Raw genomic sequence first — 22,257 nt, 5'->3', positions numbered from 1 at the left:
ATATGACACAGTCACCACAGGGTGGAGCTGCCGTGCTATAGATACACAATACAAACAACACCTTGGATTTCTACAGTACCGTTAATATAATAAAAGAAGCTTCACAGAGGAGAGAGTGTTCCAAGGGCAAAGAATTAGGAGAGCTGACCAAATGCATGTTGAAAAGATAGGCATTGAGGTGGTTTTTAAAGGCAGGGGAGGGAAGTAGTAAATCAAAGAGGCTTAGGGAAAATGTTCCAGAGTGTCGGATTCAGACAGCTGACGGTTCTGCCACCAAGTGAGGAGTGTTGGGAGAGGGGATACACAGGAAATTTACAATGTTACATGGCATACTGCGTATCAATTGTCATAAATAAGCATTGAGGTAATAAAGGTTTAAGTTGCAATGGATAGAGGTAGAGGCTGTGGCAGGAATAGTTGCACAGATGGAAGTATGCTATGCTGTGATGGGGTTCAAATCTCAGTTCAGGGTCAAACAGGACAGCATCGGATTCAGCCTCAGTAAGTAGCCAGGGAGAGAGATGGACTGTAGGATATGGACTGGGACATAGGGTTGGAGGAGGTTACAGAGGTCTGGGAGGGGCTCAAGGCCATGGAATGGGGAAAAGGATTTTGAATTCGATGCACCGGGGTCAGGCAGGGGGGGGGGGTGAGAAATCGAGTTGCCAACCCTCCATGATTGGCCTGGAGTCTCCAGGAATTGAAGATTAATCTCCAGGACACTGCTGCAATCAAAACTCTGGGAGAAAAAAAATCATAGGGGCATAAAAAAAATTGTGTTTTTGTTTTCATTTTTTTTTAACTCTTCTGTTTATTTGTTCTAAAAATATTAGAAATGGGGAAAAAAGACTGCTTGACTGACTGTCAAGAATTATCCATTCGGGGAATGAAGAGTCTTTTCGCTTTCCGATTGGCAGTGGGAAGGCAGGGCACCGCAAGGCTGGATGTGTCGGGTGACCAATGGCGGGAGCGTGGGGTGGTTGGAGGGAGGAGGTCATGTGATGAAACCTCCAGAAATACGTCCAACTAGGGTTGGTAACCCTAGGGGGAAGGGAGGGTCGGTGAGGACCAAGCTGTGTAGTGTGGAACAGGATGTGGGTTGGAGTTTGTATGGGTTGGAGCTTGTGTCTCATGTAGAAGTCGAGTCTTGAGGTAATAAAGGTTTCAGTTGCAATGGGTGTGAGGTAGAGGCCGAGGCAGGAATAGTTGTAGAGGTGGGAGTATGCTGTGCTGTGATGGGTTTCAAAGCTCAATTCAGGGTGATTCAGCCTGAGTAAGTAGCCGGGGAGAGAGATAGAGTTGGGGCTAGGGTAGATGTAGAGGAGATGTTTCCACTTGTGGAGGAGTCCAAAACTAGGCGCTATAAATATAGGATAGTCACTAACAAATCCGATAAGGAAGTCAGGAAAAACTTGTTTACCAGAGAGTGGTTAGAATGTGAAACTCGCTTCGACAAGGACTAGTTGAGGCAAATAGCACAGATGCATTTAAGGGGAAGCTAGATAAACACATGAGGGAGAAAGGAAAAAAATGGTTATGCTGATAGGGTCAGATGAAGTAGAGTGGGAGGATATTCGTGTGGAGCATAAACAGACCAGTTGTGCTGAATGACTTGTTTTTTGCTGTATATTCTGTGTATGGTACAGAATTTTTTGGCCGGAGCTGACTGAGATAATTTTGGTTTTCTCAATGCTTCAAATTCCCAATATTAAGCCAATTAGAACAAAACTACTTGTAGGGAAAAAACCCTTTAATGAGATTATTCCCATGTAAAAAGGTTTTTCCGCACTGTTAAATTGTGGAAATGAAAACAAAAACACAATTAGTTAAGGCATAATATCTCCTGTTAAAGAACATAAGAAATAGGAACACGAGTAGGCCATACGGCCCCTCGAGCCTGCTCCGCCATTCAGTCAGATCATGGCTGATCTTCTACCTCAACTCCACTTTCCTGCTTGATCCCCATATGCCTTTGATTCCCCGAGAGTCCAAAAATCTATCTATCTCAGCCTTGAATATACTCAACGACTGAGCATCCACAGCCCTCTGGGGTAGAGAATTCCAAAGATTCACAACCCCCTGAGTGAAGAAATGCCTCCTCATCTCAGTCTTAAATGGCCGACCCCTTATCCTGCGACTATGCCCTCTATTCTAGACTCTCCAGCCAGGGGAAACAACCTCTCAGCATCTACCCTGTCAAGTCCTCTCAGAATCTTATATATTTCAAAGAACAACTGATATTCCCCAAAAGCAATTTTATCTCAAGTTAACAATTATTTTTTGGTCAGGCATACTGAAACGCATCACTCCATGTTTAGGAATTTCCAACACAAATTGCAGAGAAATGTACACAGGTAGCATCTCAATTTGCCAATTATGGACTACACACTCTGCCCATAGCGACCACCAATAAGCCAGAGAGCTCCAGCTTGAGGACCCCCAAGTGTGTGGAGGGGGTACAGCTGGAGTTTAACTAGCTAAAGCCGCGTGACTCACCGTTGCTTCTCCAATCAAGACAACCCTGCCCATTAAGGAACTGACATGCAGGGCTATCTGGAGCCGAGTGGGAAGAATCCTCTGCCCCCATTAATAAGCCGGGTTGGCTGATCAATCATTAACAGATCCCTGGAGTACCGCAAAGCTGCTGTTTAATTATGAGACGATCAAATCTGCTACGGGGAGCTGGGAATTGGGGTTAAAACAATGCCATGGATAACAAATAGGGGAGCAGACTCAATGGGTCGAATGGCCGCCCCCTGTTCCTATATTCCTATCTTCCATCACCAGGTGTGTCATCTTTGAGCCACCTTGACCCCCACAAAGGAGGATAATCATTAGATGGTCTAGTAGAACTTGACCAGCCACATAAATGCCGTGACTACTAGAGCAGGTCAGAGGCTGGGTATTTTAGAAACATAGAAAATAGGAGCAAGAGTAGGCCATTCGGCCCTTCGGGCCTGCTCCGTCATTCAAAATGATCATGGCTGATTGTTTAACTCAGTACCCTGTTCCCGCTTTTTCCCCATATCCCTTGATCCTTTTAGCATTAAGAAATATATCTATCTCCTTCTTGAATACATCTAATGACTTGGCCTCCACTGCCTTCTGTGGTAGAGAATTCCACAGGTTCACCACCCTCTGAGTGAAGAAATTTCTCCTCATCTCGGTTCTAAATGGCATATCCCGTATCCTGAGACTATGACCCATGTGTTCTGGACTCCCCAGCCATCAGGAACATCTTCCCTGCAACTAGTCTGTCTTGTCCTGTTAGAATTTTATATGTTTCGATGAGATGATCTCTCATTATTCTCAACTCTAGTGAATACAGGCCTAGTCGACCCAATCTCTCCTCATTCGTCAGCCCTGCCATCCCAGGAATCAGTCTGGTAAACCTTCAATGCACTCCCTCCATAGCAAGGACATCCTTCCTCAAATAAGGAGACCAAAACTGCACACAATACTCCAGATGTGGACTCACCAAGGCCCTGTATAACTGCAGTAAGACATCCCTGCTCCTGTACTCAAATCCTCTTGCAATGAAGGCCAACATACCATTCGCCTTCCTAACTGCTTACTGCACCTGAATGCTGGCTTTCAGCAACTGGTGTACAAGGACACCCAGGTCTCGTTGCACCTCCCCTTTTCCCAATCTGTCACCTTTCAGATAATAATCTGCCTTTCTGTTTTTACAACCAAAGTGGATAACCTCACATTTATCCACGTTATACTGCATCTGCCATGTTCTTGCCCACTCACCCAACTGCTCTAAATCACAATGGAGCCTCTTTGCGTCCTCCTCACAGCTCACATTCCACCCCAGCTTTGTGTCATCTGCAAACTTGGAAATGTTACATTTAGTTCCCTCATCCAAATCGTTGATATATATTGTGAATAGCTGGGGCCCAAGCACTGATTCCTGCGGTACCCCACTAGTCACTGCCTGCCACCCGGAAAAAGACCCGTTTATTCCCACTCTTTGTTTCCTGTCTGTCAACCAATTCTCAATCCATGCCAGTATATCCCCCCCCAACCCATGTGCTTTAATTTTGCACACTAACCTCTTGTGTGGGACCTTATCAAAAGCCTTCTGAAAATCCAAATACACCACATCCACTGGTTCTCCCCTATCTATTCACGAGTTATATCCTCAAAAAACTCCAGTAGATTTGTTAAGCATGATTTCCCTTTCATAAACACATGCTGACTTTGTCCAATCCCGTTAATGCCCTCCAAGTGTTCTATTATCACATCTTTTATAATAGACTCTAGCATTTTTCCCACTACTGATGTTAGGCTAACTGGTCTGTAATTCCCTGTTTTTTCTCTCCCTCCTTTTTTAAATAGTGGGGTTACATTTGCCACCCTCCAATATGTAGGAACTGTTCCAGAGTTTATAGAATTTTGGAAGATGATCACCAATCCATCCACTATTTCCAGGGCCACTACCTTTAGTACTCTGGGATGTAGATTATCAGGCCCTGGGGATTTGTCAGCCTTTAGCCCCATTAATTTTCCTAGCACTTTTTTTACTAATACTGGTTTCCTTCAGTTCCTCCCTCTCACTGGACCCTTGGTTCCCTAACATTTCTGGCAGGTTATTCGTGTCCTCCTTTGCTGAATTCTGAACTGCTCCGAATCTTCAAGCTTGCCGCTTTTTCTGGCAATTTTATATGTCTCCTCTTTGGATCTAATACTATCCCTAACTTCTTTTGTAAGCCACGGTTGAGCCACCTTTCCTGTTTTATTTTTGCACCAGATAGGAATAAATAATTGTTGTAATTCCTGCACACATTCTTTAAATATTAGCCATTGCCTATCCACCATCATCCCTTTTAGTAAAGCTCCCCAATCTATCGTAGCCAACTCGCACCTCATACTTTCGTAATTTCCTTTATTTAGATTCAGGACCCTAGTTTCGGATTTAACTACTTCACTCTCCATCTTAATGAGAAATTCTATCATGTTATGGTCGCTCTTCCCTAAGGGACCCCGCACAACAAGATTGTTAATTAATCCTTTCTCATTGCACAATACCCAGTCTAGGATTGCCTGTTCTTCAGTTGGTTCCTCAACGTATTGGTCTCGAAAACTATCACGTACACACTCCTGGAATTCCTCCCCACAGTATTATTGCTAATTTGGTTTGACCAATCTATATGTATATTAAAGTCACCCATGATTATAGTTGTACCCTTCTTGCATGTGTCTCTAATTTCCTGTTTAATGCCCTCCCCTACATCTCCACCACTGTTTGGGGGCCTGTAGAAAAACCAACGTTTTCTGCCCCTTGGTGTTTCTTAGCTCCACCCATACAGATTCCACATAGTGATTTTCCGAGCCTATATCCTTCCTCGCTATTGCATTGATTTCCTCCTTTACTAACAACGCTACCCCACCTCCTTTCCCTTTTTGCCTGTCCTTCCTAAATATTGAATACCCCTGGATGTTCAGTTCCCATCCTTGGTCACCCTGCAGCCATGTCTCCGTAATCGCAACTATATCATAACCGTTAACATCTATCTGCGCTGTTAATTCATCTACCTTGTTGCGAATGCTCCGCGCATTAAAACACAATGCCTTTAGACTCGTCTTTTTAAGATTGCTAGTCATCTTAGTTTTATTTTGCACTATGGCCCATTTGTTTTTCGCCCTTGTTTTCTCTGCCTTCCACTATTTCTTCTTCCCTTTCTGTCTTTTGCTTCTATCCTTGTTTCCCCCTCCTCTGTCTCCCTGCTCAGGTTCCCATCCCCCTGCCATTCTAGTTTAAACCTTCCCCAACAGCACTAGCAAACACCCCAGCAAGGACATCGGTCCCAGTCCTGCTCGGATTTGCGACGGGTGGCTCACCTCCTGACTCCACAAAGCCTCTCCACTTGCCTGGATAGGTGCAGCTGCCTGAGATCAACTGGCTGGGGTCACTGCATCTCTCTTTATGGGCACCCTACCCCCCAGAGCTTCATCGTAAGTGGCAACCTTTTGACAGAATCAAACAATACCAAGAGAAAAAGGGTCTGATATGTCATGCTTTACCCCACCACCTTTCCCAACCCCAGAAGCGTATGAAAACTCCGAGTGGAGAAATGATTCATGCCTCAAAACCCCTTTGGGAACCATTGAGATTCCAGCTCTCTACCCAAGTAGGTCAGGCCTTACCGTTTGCTCAGCCTCTGCTATCATCACAGGACACAAGTAAGAGGGAGAACTCCCGATCTAATCACTGGCACCCTTGGACCAAAGCCCCTGTTCATCCTTAGGCCGCTCCCGAGCGCTGGACTGTTTTACTTCTGCCTGCCTTCCTTTTCAACTTGTTTACTGGGATGATTAGATGTGTAATTGCTTTTCTAGATTGCGCTGTGTTGAAATAATTGCTCCTTTAATTGCTGTAGGGATGATGCGTGCTACGCAATTTCCTGCTGCTGGTCGCAATCTGTTCAGGACTTGTACATGCTGTTCTCAGGAACTGCCTCTGCTCGAAGTCAGAGGTGCCCGTTTATCCTGTAAATTTTATTTGTAGCATGTTCGAGATGGTTGGACCCATTTAATCCATGTCCAATCAATGAGTGTGCACCCGGAGAAACACAACCCTTCCGTTCAATACTAGCGTTAACCATTGGGAGTTTTCATGCGCACTTGGTCTGGGCAGCCCTGTTTCTGAGCTCAGGTTGACCAAGGTGAGCACCAAGCATGAGACTTCCATCGTTTTTCCTCCTTAATATGGAGGGCGGGTCGGTGCCTTTCGTCGACCCATGCCATGCAGTCACTCTGGAAGCCACCATTTTGTTGGGGAAGGGGCAAGTGCTTTGTGTTCAGCGCACTCCTTTTTCCTGGAGTGAGGTGGTAATCTTGCTGGGCTCTCTTTAGTGTTCCGTTTGCGGGATGTCATGCAGGCACTGGGTCCTCAGAGACACCTCCCCTTTGCTCAGTCGCTCTGATGGTGTAGGTTGCAAGCAACCCGTCCCTTGCATCCTGGAGCAGTTCCATTGAGGTGGTGAGGGAAGGTGAGTTTTCAGGCCAGCCTTGGGGCTGCTCGGGTATGTGACTTCTTGAGACGAGTAGCTCTGAGCTGGATTGGGGTCCTGCTCCGTTCTATTGCGGCAGGACCCCTTCAAGATGTGCTGGGTTGTTTCCCATTGTTGGTGTTGCAAGGATCTGTTTGGGGAGAGGGCGTTAACTTTTTTGGAGAGGCTTAGGGAAGACAGTTTGTTCCTGGTGGAAGAGTCAGTTTGTTTGGGGAGTATTACTTTAAGTGTGTGATGCTCCCTCTGCAGTTTGATTCCCCTATAGCTGTTTGCACTGAGCCAGCTGCACACAATTACTTTCATATATTAAAGTTGCTTCTGGTAATTAAGTGTTGGCTACAGTTGCTCTCAGGGAACCTTGTCTCAGATATGATATTTTACAAAGAAGTACTTTATACACACCCCTGCTCTTTACCCAAAGTCGTGCAAATTTTTCCTTTTCATTTATATCTAATTCCCTTTTGAAAGTTACTACTAAATCTGCTTCTACCACTCTTTGAGGCAGTGCATTCCAGATCGTAACAATTCACTGTGTAAAAAAACATTCTCCTCATCTCCCCTCTGGTTCTTTTGCCAATTATCTTAAGTCTGTGTCCTCTGGATACCGTCCTCCTACCAGTGGAAACAGTTTTTCCCTATCTACTCGATCAAACACCCGTCGTAATTTTGAACACCTCTATTAAATCTCCCCTTAACCTTCTCTGCTCTAAGGAGAACAATCCCAGCTTCTCTAGTAGTCTCTTCACATAACTGATAAATGTAGAAAAATGTAGCAAGAGCATCACAAGGTGTAATCAAAAAAGAATGGATGAAATGGATGCCGAGGCAAAGAAAAGAGATATTAAGAGAGGTAATCAAAATATTGGTCAAAGAGGTGAGTTTTAAGGGTGGTCTTAGAGAACGAGGAGGTGGTGAGCAGAGGAGTTTAGGGAAAGAATTTCAGAGTATAAGGAATAGGTAGCTGAAGGCAGAGTTGCTAATGGAGGGATGCATAATAAGCAGGAAGTGAGGAACCAAGAGTTTGGAGAGTTGTAGGGCTGGATGAGGTTACAGAGATAGGAGGGAACAATGAGATTTGAACACGAGGATAAGAATTTTAAATTTGAGGCGTTGGGGAACAGGAAGCCAATGTCAGTCAGGAACGATAGGAGCGATGGGTGAGCGGGACTTGAAGCAAAATTGGATACGGCAGCAGATTTCTGGAATTCTGACATTTATGGAAAGTGGAGGATGGGAAGCCAGCCAGCAGAATATTGGAATAGTCGAGTTTGGAAATGGAAAAGGCATGGATGAGGGTTTCAGCAGCAGTCCTTACGATGGAGAGACTATGGAGTCAGAAGTTCAGCTTGGGCTCGAACAGACGCCAAGTTTGCAAATAATCTGGTTAACCTGAGAGTGACCATGGAGGTAGATGGAATTGGTGGCGAGGGCAACCGAGTATATGGTGGGAGTTCAAGAAGATGGCTTTGGTCTTCCCAATGTTTAACTGGAGGAAATTACAGCTCATCCAGGACTGGGTGTCGGATAAGCAGGCTGACAGCAGAGGCAGGGATGGGTCGAGAGTTGGAGGTGAGGAGAGCTGGAAATCATCAGAGTAATTGTGGAACCTGACCCCCGTGTCTGCGGATGGTGTAGGCAAGAGGCAGCATGTGGAAGAAGAGGGGGCCAAGTATAGATCGTTGAGGGACTCTGAGTCCTGGCTCATTATCTTCCCATAGTCCAAGGATGCAGAGGACAATTGGCAGTCCCTGTATCATGACCCCTCACTGATCAGATCTCTGCTGGTTTTCCAGGTCCGGTGACTCTACCACATCAGGTACCCATAACCCTCCCTTAAACCACATCTCCGCAATAACTTCTCATTGAAGACAAAAAGGAGACACAGAAAGGAAATTGGTCATTTCAAATTTTATTTTTTTTTAAAAAATCAAAAAAAGTGGTTTCCAGATATTGTAACAGTCACTACTAATCCATCTACACAGATGACACTGTGTGGTCCAGGTAGTTCTGCAACATGAATAAATCCACTGTGATTCAATGGGTAGATAAATGAATGAAGGTTCACACTTTTCCCCCCAACGCTCTATATTGCTATGAACCCCCTGCAGGATATACGTTAACTGTGTACCTCGAACTTCGATTATCCTTACTCTTGATTGTCCCCAAGAACGTTTGTGCGAGTTGGTTTTGCAAAAACTGGCTAAAATGCAAGAGAGTTTTTAAAACTGATTTGGTACACGCTCTGTGTTCTTTAGCCAGTGGAATACGTTGGTTATTCAGAGCTTGAGGTTCAGGAAGCCACCAGCACTTGGAGAGTGCCAGCAAACCCCTGGGCTTCCCCACCTCAAGATATCTCATGTTGAACCGGAAAAATGTCAGCACTTGATTCGAATAAACCATGCAGAAACAAAACACTCCCTGCATCGGGCTAAGTATAGGGGTACGTGATATCGATCGTGCGCCAGTAGCCCCGCCCCGCCATGATCTCCATTACAGCAGATAATCAAGGTTCTAATGTCTTTTGTCCCATTCCTCCACCTTATAGGTTGTCCCTTCTACTTCTCCAACCAGAGAGTACTTAAGGGTTTCCATCCAGGCTGATTTACCACTTCAATCAACCATTGCGGGGAAGGCCAAAACTAGGGGCCATAAATATAAGATAGTCACTAATAAATCCAATAGGGAATTCAGAAGAAACTTCTTTACCCAGAGAGTGACTAGAATGTGGAACTCGCTACCACATGGAGTAGTTGAGGTGAATAGCATAGATGCATTTAAGAGGAAGCTACATAAACACATGAGGGAGAAAGGAATGGAAGGATATGTTGACAGGGTGAGATGAAATAGGGTGTGAGGAGGCTCGTCTGGAGCATAAACTTGTTGGGCCAAATGGCCTGTTTCTGTGCTGCACATTTTATGTAACTATATAGTCTTCGGCCGCTGCTAAGCTGATGGTCAGAAATTTAGTGGTAGTAGTAGTAATATATCATCATCCTACAGCTTCAGTGGAGTAGACTTACATTATGGAACCAGAGTGGAGCTGGAACCACCAGTTGCTTTTGGGTCAAATCCACCCTGCATTTTGAGACCAATGTCAATACTGAAACAACTTAGTTCAGAGGTTACACTCGGGTCTTTGCCGTTCTGGCTGGGACCCCTCGTCCAGCGTCAGGGGAAGCCGCGTTTAGGCTGCTCGTCCTTCTCAACCGATGTCCCCACACAACAACGCAACAACTTACATTTATATAGTGCCTTTAATGTAGTAAAATGTCCCAAGGCACTTAACAGGAGCGATTGTCAAACAAAATTTGACTCCGAGCCACATAAGAGATATTAGGACAGGTGACCAAAAGCTTGGTCAAAGAGGTAGGTTTTAAGGTGTGTGTTAAAGAGGGAGGAGAGGTAGAGAGGTTTAGGGGCGGAATTCCAGAGCTTAGGGCCTAGTCAGCCGAAAGGCACAGCTGCCAATGGTGGGGTGATGAACATCGGGGATGCGCAAGAGGCCAGAATTGGAGGAGCGCAGAGATCTCGGAGGATTGTGGGGCTGGAGGAGGTTACAGAGATAGGGAGGGGGCGAGGCCATGGAAGGATTTGAAAACAAGGATGAGTGTTTTAAAATTGAGGCGTTGCCAGACCGGGAGCCAATGTAGGGCAATGAGCACAGAGGTGATGGGTGAATGGGACTTAGTGCGAGTTAGGACTAGTACAGACTAAATGGGGGTCACCAAATAGCAATCAGGAAGCAGCAGAAACCGTACGGCTGTGAGGCCGGCTACAAAATGACAGCCATGGAGTTTTGCTGCCAGTGACACTTTGCCCCACAGAGACGGGGGGAGATGCTGTTCCCTCCCTGCTGAGGGTTCATGCAGTGCCTCGTTTTATTTACTACGAGGGGTTGGCTGCTTCCTAAGACTGCGTTGCGATGCGATGTAAACTTAGTCACCGCAGGAGTTCCGAGCCTTTGGGAGAGGTACAGCTGTTTCTTGAAAGTGGGGGGGGGGTTTGAGGGAGGGGAAGATTGGGCCTTTAACTAGCCAGTAATATCTCATTGACTTGGGATTAAAGATGGCCACACTCAAAACACGCTAACCCAAAGACAGGATGTCAAATTGGAGTGTACTTTTAAGATAGAATGGTTGAAATTTTTTAAAAATTTAGAAATACATGTTGCATTTTGCACATTGGCCATACTATTTGCGTCTTAAGTACCATGGGGTCGTATGGCTTACTCCTGCTCCTATTTCTTATGAACCTGAACTGAGGCTACAGTTCATCGTGCATTTTGCGACCTTCGGGCTTCACCAGCCGTCCGATGTAGAGAATTGAACTGGTCTTTTTGTCCTTCACCAGGAAGACGAAAGGATGATCGACATAGAAGAGCTCAGGGTTCTTCAACTCTTCTTGCCCATACATGAAGGGGTCGAATGGGTTCCCATCAGTGCTCCACTCCAGAGCGGTAGCATGGAGAACGCTGGACAGGTAGAGGTCCTTCTTACCAGAGATTTTGGACAAGTCAGCTTTGCTTTTGTCAACGGCTGTGGTCAAACCGATGCTGGCCAGATGTTTCTAGTTCAAAATAAAAATTAAACAGGTTATGTCTGGTGCAGGAACACTAGGAATAGGAGGAGGCCATTTAGCCCCTCGAGCCCGCTCTGCCACTCAATTAGATTATGGTTGATCTGCACCTCAACTCCATTTGCTCCATATCCCTTGATACTCTTACCGAACAAAAATCTATCAATCTCAGTCTTGAAAGCTCCAACCGACCCCCAGCATCCACAACCTTTTGGGGGAAAGAGAGCGTTCCAGATTTCCACTACCCTTTGTGTGAAAAAGTGCTTCTTCATTTTGCTCCTGAATGGCCTACCTCTAATTTTAAGGTTATGTCCCCTTGTTCTGGATTCCCCCACCAGAGGACATTGTTTCTCTGTATCTACCCTATCGAATCCTTTTAACATTTTAAACACCTCGATCAGATCACCCCTCAAAGCCAAGTTTATACAACCTGTCCTCATAATTTAACTGTCTAAGCAGGAGAAAGCTGTTCAATGTATTCTCGCAACAGGACAACATGATAGATCAATATTATCGACAAAGGAAGAACTTGTATTTATATGGAACCTTATCACATTTCTCAGAAGTGCTTCACATACAATGAATTACATTGTGTTATTACTGACGGCTTAAGTCAACAGTGTGATGCAATACTCACCACTTGCCTGGATGGTTGCAGCTGCATTCACACTCAACAGTCTTGATACCATCCCAGGACAGAGCAGTCCACTTCACGGGTGCCCCTGCCACTGGAGTTAGGGTTGCTAATGTTGGTTGGAGATATTCCTGGAGGTTTCATCACATTACCTCCTGCCCCCAACCAGCCCACCCCTACACTCCTATTGGTCACCCAACACGTCCATCCTCATGGTGCCCTACCTTCCCATGGCCAATCGGAAAGCGAACAGACTCTTGATTTCCCAATTGGATGTTTTTTGACTGTCAGTCAAACAGCCTTTCATCCCCACCTCGAGATAATTTTATAAATAATAACCAAAGTGTTCAAAGAAAATTTTTATTGCCCTCATGATTTTTCCCCCTGCGTTGCTCACAGCAGGGTCCTGGAGATTAGTATTTAATTCCTGGAAGAATGACAACTCTAATTAGACTCAATATCCGCTCCCTATTCAACAGTGGTATTATGTACAATCTATAGGAGGCACTGCAGCAACTTATCAATATTACTGGACCAGCACCTTCCTGCCCCATCATCTCCACCACTGAGAAGATCAAAAGCAGTTATGTCATGGGAACAATGTCACATCCAGGTCGCACACCATCCTGATCTTGACTGATGTCACTATTCCTTCAACAGTGATCAATGCCCACAATCATGGGAGGACCATCAGCACAGGGACTGCTGCAGTTCAAGAAGGCAGTCCATCACCACCTTCTCAAGGCAACTTGGAATGGGCAATAAATGCCTACCTTGCCAGCATCGCCCCCGAGAAATTTTTTTTCAAAAATGTGGTAGCCATTTTTGCGCACAGCAAGGTCCCACAAACAGCAATGAAATGAGTGACTAGTTAATATGTTTTGTTATCCCTCAACCAACATCACAAAAACTCCTGTCATTTATCTCATTCCTGTATGTGGGATCTTGCGGTGTGCAAATTGGCTGGTATGTTTCCTAAATTGGAACCTCATGGGGTTGTGAAAGGTGCTATATAAATGCAAGTTCTTTCTTGGTATTAAAAGTATGAAAGCAAGGCACAGTCTGGAACATGAGGGAGTAACCTTTGGTATGTGTGGGCAGCTGCAGTTATGCAAGTTCATACCAGGGACTGCCCACAAATCATCATTTGGGTTTGAAGCCAAGTAGCAATGAGGTACTTATAATAAAAGACAGGCCTCTTGGGAGCCAATTAGGTCCAGCGTGGGTAAGATGATGGGAAGCAAGTTAACCAGCTTTCTCAACCAGTAACAATGGCATCGCAGAGAGGGGGGAAATAACCATAAGTGTTTTGCTGTAAATGCCTTTACTTGAAGAGATTGTGGTACCCAACCTTGGGCAGGACTGCAAGGATGAACTACTACTGGAAAACAATGCTGGGCCCCAGGCATTCTCAGATCCCATCCCAACAGGCCACATACAATTGCTCCTTGGGCCACTTTATAACAAAGTATTTAATATCAACCATTAATGACCATCAGAATCCAATGCTGCAGTCTGTGTCGCTGTGACTCAGTGGTTAGCACTCTTGCCTGAGTCAGAAGATTGTGGGTTCAAGTCTCATTCCAGGCACTTGAGCTCAAAATCTAGGCTGACATTCTAGTACAGTACTGAAGGAGTGCTGCACTGTCGGAGATGTTGTCCTTCGGATGAGATGTTAAACCGAGGTCCCGTCTACCCTCAGATGGGCTTAAAAGATCCCACGGTCACTATTACGAAGAAGAGCAGGGCAGTTCTCCCACATATCCTAGCCAATATTTATCGCTCAAAACAACATTCACTAAAAACAGATGATCTGGTCATTATCACACTGCTGTTTTTGAGACCTTGCTGTGCACAAATTGGTTGCCATGTTTCCTACATTACAACAGTGACTATACTTCTAAAGTACTTCATTTACTGTGAACTGCCTTGGGACGTCCGGAGGTCGTGAAAGGCGCTATATAAATGCAAGTTCTTTCTTTCTAGTCCCAGGCTTACCTGCAGCTGGTGGCTGATGCCAAAGTTGACCTTTGGCAAGGAGATGGCCACAGCCCGTTTCTGCAGCTTGCTCATCCAGGTGTTGATCTGTTCCTTGGTCAGCAGTTTCTCTATTCTTTCCAGAGGCTGCACACTGATCGGCATGATGAAGACCATGCTGGACAGCTTGTGGCCCAGGGGCATCTCCAGAACAGTCAACTCGTTACTTTCATCCTTGTAGAAGTTATAAAAACCTAAAAGTGGGGGGAAAAAAAAGTGTGATTTTCAAAATGATGAAGGGTTTTTTTCATAGAGTAAATAAGGAGAAACCATTTCCAATGGCTGGACAATCGGTAACCGGAGGACACAGATTTATGATAATTGGCAAAAGATCTAGAGGGGGGAGGTGAGGAGATTTATTTTTAACGCAGCAAGTTATTATGATCTGGAATGCTGCCTGAAAGGGCGGTGAAAGCAGATTTAATAGTAGCTTTCAAAAGAGAATTGGATAAATACTTGAAGGGGAAAACATTGCAGGGCTATGGAGAAAGGGCAGGGAGAGTGGAACTAATTGGATAACTCTTTCAAAGAGCCGGCACAGGCACGATAGGCTGAATGGCCTCCTTCTTTGCTGTATGATTCTAGTTGCTTTGGGAAGGGAAAGAGTCCTGATTCCATCACCAGTCCAGCAAGTAGGGGGGAAGCTAGAACATCAGTTAAGCTTGAGTTTTCCCAGCTCAAACTTACCCTAATTGACATCCATGTAGGGAATGGATTCCAATCAGGACTACATCCTGCTGGATGGTGTGTGGAGACTCTGGCATAAAATGTCAATTTATCCCTTCATTGAGTCGATTTTTAAAAGTTAGATGAAGAGCGGGTACTTCATCTTGAATGGACGCTACCCCATTCCATACATGACTTCTCTTTTAGACTCAAATGTTCGTGTGACTTAGCTATTACCAATGGATTTGATCAGCCTCACACAACAGCAGAGGCACAATTGCCCTCACTTTCTGCACTGGAATCTTGTTCCCAATTGATATCCAGTGCCTCCTGCTGGAAAAGCACAGGGTGGGTGTTTGAAGGTCAAATGTTGGCCAGGACACCGAGTAGAATTCCCCTACTGTTCGAAATAGTGGTTGTGGGATCTTTTACGTCCACCTGAGAGGGCATACAGGGCCTCAGTTTAACGTTTCATCCGAAAGACAGGACCTCCGACTGTGCTGCACTCCCTCAGTACTGCACTGGGAGTGTCAGCCTGGAGTAAGTGCTCAAGTCTCTGGAGTGGGGCCCAAACCCACAAACTTCTGGAGAAAAAAGGGTCAGAGCGGGGCAGACATACCTGTGCGGTGCATCATGTCAATCCCAATTGCTTGGGAACGGGTCACCAGGAAACTACGCTTGTCCACCATCGTATGGTGGAATTTCTCGTCCCAGTGAGCTGTAATTAAAAGGAAATATAAATAATTTAATTCTTTTTTTTCCCCATACAAGTAAGACAAACTAATGACCAAAATACCAACTGTGACGAACTGGGAAGCCACATACCTTTGAAGAACATTGCGTTGACGATCATAGCTCCGTCGGTTTTCTCCAGAGCTTTGGTGACCTCGGGTAGCTTGCCATCGGTGGTCTTTGCCGCCCACTCGTTGATGGACTTGAGTGCGCCCTTCTTATCCCTGAAGTTGATCTTGGAATGCTCGTAGTTGTAGTGCATCTTGCTCTTCTTCACAAAGTCCTCGGCGAAGTTCACCGAGGTGGGGCCGTACAGTCGGTTGCCGATTCTCCAGGTCACGTTACGTGCCGTGGAATTGGTGACTTCAGCCAAGAGTTGGGAAAGAGCCGAGTGAAGCTGGTCGTCTTGGACCTTGTTCATGTTGAGCATCGCCTTTGCCTCCGAGGCAGTCAGGTCCTTGGCGCCGAGCGACACCAGTCCGAGGGAAGAGGCCACCACCACAGGAGAAATCAGGATGTTCTCAGAACCCTTGTCCTTGGCCATGGAGAGATACAGGTCCAGACCCAGCTTCACGCTGGTGTCTGCCAGGGCATCCACGTGTTCACGTAGTTTTTCCTCAGCTGCCGTGACGGCGATCAAGAGGCTGACGGCCATGAGCTTGTTCACCCACATGGTTCTGGTGGAAGTGGGCGGCGTAATCCTGGAAATTGAAGAGAAATGAAGTGTTTGCTTAGAGGCTTCATTCTAATAACCCAAGCACTCCAATCGTGGTGTCAGTTATGGCTCAATGGGTAGCACTCTGGTCTCTGAGTCAGAAGTTTGTAGGTTTAAGTCCCGCACCAGAGACTTGAGTACAAAATCTAGTCTGACACTCCCAGTACAGTACTGAGGGAGTGCTGCACTGTCAGATGTGCTATCTTTTGGATGAGATGTTAAACCAGGGCCCTGTCTGTCCTCTCAAATGGATATAAAAGATCCCAGGGCACTATTTCGAGAACAGCTGGGGAGCTCTCCCTGGTTAATATTTATCCCTCAACCAACATCGCTAAAACATAATGATCTGGTCATTTATCACATTGCTGTTTGTGGCACCTTGCTGTGTGCAGGCTGGCTGCCGCGTTTCCTACATTACAACAGTGACTGCACTTCATTGGCTGTAAAGCGGTTTGGGATGTCCACAGGTTGTGAAAGGTACTGTGTAATGTTACCAGGGCTCCAAGGTTTAAATGATGAGCAATTACATAACTAGGCTTATTTTCCCTGGACTATAGAATGTTAAGGGGTGATTTGATTTGAGGTTTTTAGGATTTTGAAAGGAATTGATTGGATAGATAGAGAGAAACTTTTTCCGCTGGTGGGTGCATTCAGGAGAGAAGTTAGGAAGTACTTCTTCACGCAAAGGGTGGTAGAAGTGTGGAACTTTGTCCCACAAAAAGCAGTAGATGCTAGCTCAATTAATAATTTTAAACCTGAGATCAATAGATTTTTGCTAGCCAAGGATATTAAGGGATATGAAACCAAGGCAGATGGATGGAGTTAGGATACAGATCAGCCATGATCTCATTGAATGGTGGAACAGGCTCGTGGGGCTGAACGGTCTACTCCTGTTCCTATAAATGCAAATCCTTTCTTTATCTTTTAATATGAAGCCTCTTTCCTTTGATCAACCCTGATCATCGACTTACAAGGCTGACTCTTCAGTTTACGACCAAGACGTTAGTTTCAGCCGAGGGTTTTGTTTTGGCATCAGCCGGAGAGTGGAGTTGAGATCAGAAATGCTGAGAAGGCACCTCACCTCTGAGAACAAATGGCTGCCTTGCCTGGTCAGGCTCCAATTCACGTTAACAGAATTGTGTTTGGTACAAGTGTTCAAACTAGGGTTGCCGTCTCTGGTTGGACGTATTCCTGGAGGTTTCATCACATGACCCCCTGCTCCAACCATCCCGCCCGGTCAAACAGCCTTTATCCCCCCGTCTTCAATATTTTTATAACTTATCAATGAAAGTGTCCAAAGAAATTTTACAAACACTTTTTTAAATGCCCCGTTGATTTTTCTCCTGGGTTTTGCTTACAGCAGTGTCCAGAAGATTAACCTTAATTCCTGGAGACACCAAGACAATCCTGGAGGGTTGGCAACCCTAGTTCAAATGAATTGTTGGTTCAGAACATACTACTTCAATGTTTTGAGATAAAAAGGAAAGGGAGACTACTCTCAATTTTAGAGTAGAGGATATTGGTGCAAAACCTGTACATCCTGCAGAAATGTCCTGAAGAGTTTCACGTACAATGGATTACTTGCGAGTGTATGAGTCTTTGTGCATGCGTGTGTGTCTGTAAATGTGTGTCTGTGCGTACATATGAATAAACGTGTCTGTATGTGTACATACAGCAGGGCAAAATGGGATTCGCTGTGATGCCCCCCACAGTCAAATAACCGTGCAACACACATTGTCTCGACTATGCATCAAGAATGGCCTCTTGGGTGAGGTCCCAGGGAACCGTCTGCAGCCATATTTCCAGTAAGATGCCTTTGGTAGAAAAAAGGAGGGGATGAGGGGGAATAAAATTTAAAATAAAAATTTACACACAGTAAAGGCTGGTATGAAAGGGTTAAGTGCCTATTTCAGATTTGTGGCTTTTCAGACACAGCTTAGGACAGACCTATCTAACAAGTAACAGATCAGCACAGCGTAGTAACTGTCAAATATTGGCCCGTGAATCTTCAATAATGGTCCCACAAAACTTTTGTATAACTTCATCCAAAAACTGCTCTGAGTTAAGCATCTGTCTACGTGGCAGTCTCAGCCTGTGGGGGAGGGGCTTCCCTCCAATTCTGGACGCTTTCCCTGCAATCTGGAACTACTCTCAGATATACCGGGCAGCATCTTTACGTACGCACACACACCAGGTTTTAGTTCCAATTTCCTTTCCCCCCACCAACAATTTTCTCCCATCCTCCCTGAGTCAGCACTGTCTTTTGCAGTACCACATGCAGTGACACCCTTCCTACACCTCCCTAAAGTGGCTATTCCCAGTCTCCCCTGTGTCCTGGCCAGTATTTACCCCTCAACCAACATCACTAAAAATAAATTATCTGGTGGATATCACATTGCTGTTTGGATATCACATTGCTGTCCTTTCTTTATCTTAACTGCCTGAACTCGTGGGGGGAAAAAAAATCCCTGCAGCAGTTGTTCAATGAAAGGCCACATTTCAACAGGTTCAAAACTTCAACACGGTATTGCAACTAATTGTGTTTGTGAAGATGTAACAATAAGAAAGAAAGAACTTGCCCGTATACAGTGCCTTTCACTACCTCAAGGTGTCCCAAAGCACTTTACAGCCAATTAAGTATTTTTTGAAGTGTAGTCACTGTTGTGATGTAGGAAACGCAGCAGCCAATTTGCGCACAGCAAGGTCCCACAAACAGCAATGAGATAATGACCAGATCATCTGTTTTTATCTTTTCTCTTTCCCTCCCATTCACATTCCGGACTGGAAAACTACAGACCAGGTCCGTGGGATATAGGCTGGTCACACCCAAACGCAGAAAATGAAATTGTCTGAATTTCACAAATAAAAGCTACTCAGCTCCCTCACCGATCTCACCTGTACCAAGGCAGGCCTCGAGCTCATAAACCAACTGCAACTGTGCAAGTGAGGCATCAAAAACACAAAATCCAATCAGCAAGCTTACCTCTCCTTGGGAAAGTATTACTTATAACCACAATTGTACTGACTGCTGCCTCAGTTTCAGTAGCTGTGACGTACAGCCTCAACAACACCTTGCATTTATATAGCGCCTTTAAAGTAGTAAAACCGCCCAAGACGCTTCACAGGAGCACTATCAGACAAAATTTGACACCAAGCCACCATATTAGGACGGGTGACCAAAAGCTTGGTCAAAGAGGTAGGTTTTAAGGAGCGTCTTCAAGGAGGCGAGAGTTAGAGAGGTTTAGGGAGGGAATTCCAGAGTTTAGGGCACAGGTAGCTGAAGGCACGGCCGCCAATGTTATAGTGATGAAAATTGGGGATGTGCAAGAGGTCTGAATTGGAAGAGCACAGAAATCAAAATTATGAGGTGTTTTGATCGAGCAAGTAGGGGGAAACTGATTCCTCTGGCAAGTGGGTCGATAACCAGAGGTCATAGGTTTAAAATAATTGGCAAAAGAAGCAGAGGAGAAATTTTTTTCACACAGATGGTTGTTAAGATGTTAAGATCTGGATCGCACTACCTGATAGGGTGGTGGAAGCAGATTCCATAGGAACTTTCAAAAGGCAATTGGACATGTACTTAAAGAGGGCTAATTTGCAGATTTATGGGGTAAAACTCTGGGGTGTGGAATTAAATTTGGACAGTTCTTTCAAAGAGTCAGCACAAGCACAACAATCTGAATGGCCTCCTGTGCTGTAAGATTCTATCTCGGAGGGTCGTCGGACTAGAGGTTACAGAGGTAGGGAGGGACGAGGTCACAGAGGGATTTGAACTCGAGAATGAGAATTTTAAAGTCCGATTGTGGTTCGCCACTCCCCCGCTTTATTTCAGGAGACTGAAAAATGCACAATGTGTTTTCGCAGAGAGGAACACATCTCAAACATCCACATTACTCCACGGAGTGTGTTTTAAATGCAGCATTCCGCCCTGCAAGGGCCTTATCTGTGGAATGCGACTGGGATGGCGAACAGAAAGATTTCATGTTACAACAGCATCGCTTTCTGTCCCTGCACACAACGAAAGCGAGAAAAAAAAAAGCTGGATACATTCCTTTCAACAGTCCAGAGGCAGTGAAGTTCCAGGTTTACAGAGCTGCTCTGGCTCCGATCTCCCATCAACGAGAAGCCGTGCTGTGGGAGACATATATCAACATTCTGCTTTTTAAAAAAAAAATCACAAGAAATATCAGAGGGTCTAACCTTGGAACTTTTTCAAAGTGATGTCAACTTTTGCCTTTGTCATTCTGAAAGAAAATAAACAGATCAAGCACTGGATCATTGCCCCCGGGCTTCAGAAGAAAATCGGAATGTGTGGCTGGAATGGTTTTAATGGGATGGGAAGTTGGGGGGAGGGGGGAAGAAAAGAAAAGATGACATTTTCCTCAGTCCCCTTTAAGGCTTACGTCAAAAGTGTTCACACAAAGACCGTACAGTCACTAAGGGGGAAGGGAGGGAGGGGGAAGAGGGAAGAGATCAGCCAATGACTGTTGCCAGAGTGGACAAAAGTCTTCCAGACTTCTGGAAGATTCCTCACCCACAATCCCCCCCCCCCCCCCCCACCACCCCCACTCCAGTCTGAAAATGTTAATGGTTCTCCAGTTTAGACAATTAGTAACATGACAAACATCAGCACTGGTCAGAAATCACAACAAGCAAAAAAAACAAAGTTAAAAATAAAACAACTTTCATGACTTAACGGAGCGAGAAGTTAATTTCAAGAGATCTTTTGCCAAAGTTTGCCCAGATTCTCGCCAAGGAGTCAGGTCTGCGATTTTGACTGGCCTTTTCTAGGGTTATATTTTTTGTTGCCCCCTGTTTGACTCCCCTTCAATCCTGGGACTAACTGAAGATGCTTTTCTCCTTAAATACAGATTTTTTTTGACTCACTTAAGTATTTTTTTCTAAAAGCTGGAAAAGACTATGTGCCGCAGCAAGATCAGTCTGACCATCCTAGACCATCCCTGGTAGGAGAGAATGCTGAAGAGGGACGGGAAGAACATAAAAAGTTTTACAAACTTCTGATCTCCCATTACTTTCCATCCCACACACCGCACAGTAATTGGGTCCTGAGCACCAGAAAAGGTCTGTGTCTGAGGGACTTCATTGTCCTATTGCTGTCGGGAGATGCTGTTTCACCCCCAGATCCTCCTGGGATCGGGGTTCTTACCTGTTTTGCACTGGGCTTTGGTCCTCTTAGCCCTCCGGCCACAGTCTGGTGCTGCTCCTCGATGGAAAATTCTCGAAAGCTGGTAAAAAAAGCTCCCTTGCCAGGCTTATTTAAAGGGTGAACTCTGAACCAGGGAAATATACCTCCCACTGAGCTGAGAACGGCCGTGGTTTCCGCTGGGTCCCAAAGCCCCTCCGTGTAGTTAGTTTTCAAACATTCGATAACATCCCTGTATATAATGCATATACAGGAATGCAGGCAGTTAGTGCCTGCATGCCCATAGAAACATACATACTTATAGCACAGAAGGAAGCCTTCAGTCCATCGTGTCTGTGTCGATTCTTTGCTCGAGCAACCCAAAGTGATTTCACTGCTCTCCTTTCTCCCGATAACCCTATGTCTTGCTCTGTTTCAAACATTTATGCAATTTTGCCTTAAAAGATGCAATGGTTCCTGCCTCAACCACTCCCTGTGGCAAAACAAGTCATGCTCCAACAACCCTCTGCTTAATGAAATTTCTCCTAATCTCTCTCCTCACTCCCAGTAACAATTTTAAATTGATGACCTCTCATCATTGACTCCCCTACCAGAGGAAATAGTCTTTCTCTATTCATCTCTTTTAAACCTTCATAATTAAAAAAACACAATTTAATCTCCCCTTAGCCTTCTTTGCTTCAGGGCCAGTACCATCAGCATCCTGAGGGTCACCATT

The 22,257-nt window shown here is 45.2% G+C and overlaps 1 protein-coding gene and 1 long non-coding RNA gene across 3 annotated transcripts in view; one reads left to right on the top strand and one right to left on the bottom strand.

Annotated features, from left to right (window-relative positions):
• LOC137322697 (uncharacterized) overlaps nucleotides 1-20,680 on the top strand; it is a 36,659-nt gene extending 15,979 nt beyond the window's left edge. Inside the window, exons 2-3 of the long non-coding RNA XR_010963210.1 lie at nucleotides 11,370-11,498; nucleotides 20,243-20,680. This is a non-coding gene — a long non-coding RNA (uncharacterized lncRNA). The remainder of the gene's footprint in view (nucleotides 1-11,369; nucleotides 11,499-20,242) is intronic.
• On the bottom strand, nucleotides 8,913-21,651 carry LOC137322696 (serpin H1-like). 2 transcript variants are annotated; one of them, XM_067985643.1, is made up of 6 exons: nucleotides 21,546-21,630; nucleotides 20,579-20,622; nucleotides 15,757-16,364; nucleotides 15,551-15,649; nucleotides 14,227-14,459; nucleotides 8,913-11,585 (listed from the first exon to the last, which is right to left on the bottom strand). In XM_067985643.1, the coding sequence occupies exons 3-6, from the start codon at nucleotides 16,334-16,336 to the stop codon at nucleotides 11,283-11,285; spliced, it is 1,215 nt and encodes a 404-aa protein (XP_067841744.1). In that variant the 5' UTR covers nucleotides 16,337-16,364; nucleotides 20,579-20,622; nucleotides 21,546-21,630; the 3' UTR covers nucleotides 8,913-11,282. The 2 variants fall into 2 exon arrangements, with proteins under 2 accessions (XP_067841744.1, XP_067841743.1); XM_067985642.1 differs by lacking the exon at nucleotides 20,579-20,622 and having other exon boundaries at nucleotides 21,546-21,651.
• Nucleotides 21,652-22,257: the final 606 nt, after the last annotated feature.

This window comes from Heptranchias perlo, chromosome 6 (assembly GCF_035084215.1).
Source record: "Heptranchias perlo isolate sHepPer1 chromosome 6, sHepPer1.hap1, whole genome shotgun sequence".
NCBI classification, from domain to species: Eukaryota; Metazoa; Chordata; class Chondrichthyes; order Hexanchiformes; family Hexanchidae; genus Heptranchias; species Heptranchias perlo.
This window is presented reverse-complemented; position numbering and strand designations above follow the sequence as displayed.

Bases quoted from the DNA above. Each gene is read 5' to 3' on its own strand.
- LOC137322696 (XM_067985642.1), bottom strand. From the start codon at position 16,336: ATGTGGGTGAACAAGCTCATGGCCGTCAGCCTCTTGATCGCCGTCACG. The intron at 15,650-15,756 runs GTATGTGGCTTC...TTTTAATTACAG, and splicing joins CAACGCAATGTTCTTCAAAG to CTCACTGGGACGAGAAATTC. The intron at 11,586-14,226 runs GTAAGCCTGGGA...ATTTTGAACTAG, and splicing joins GCATCAGCCACCAGCTGCAG to AAACATCTGGCCAGCATCGG.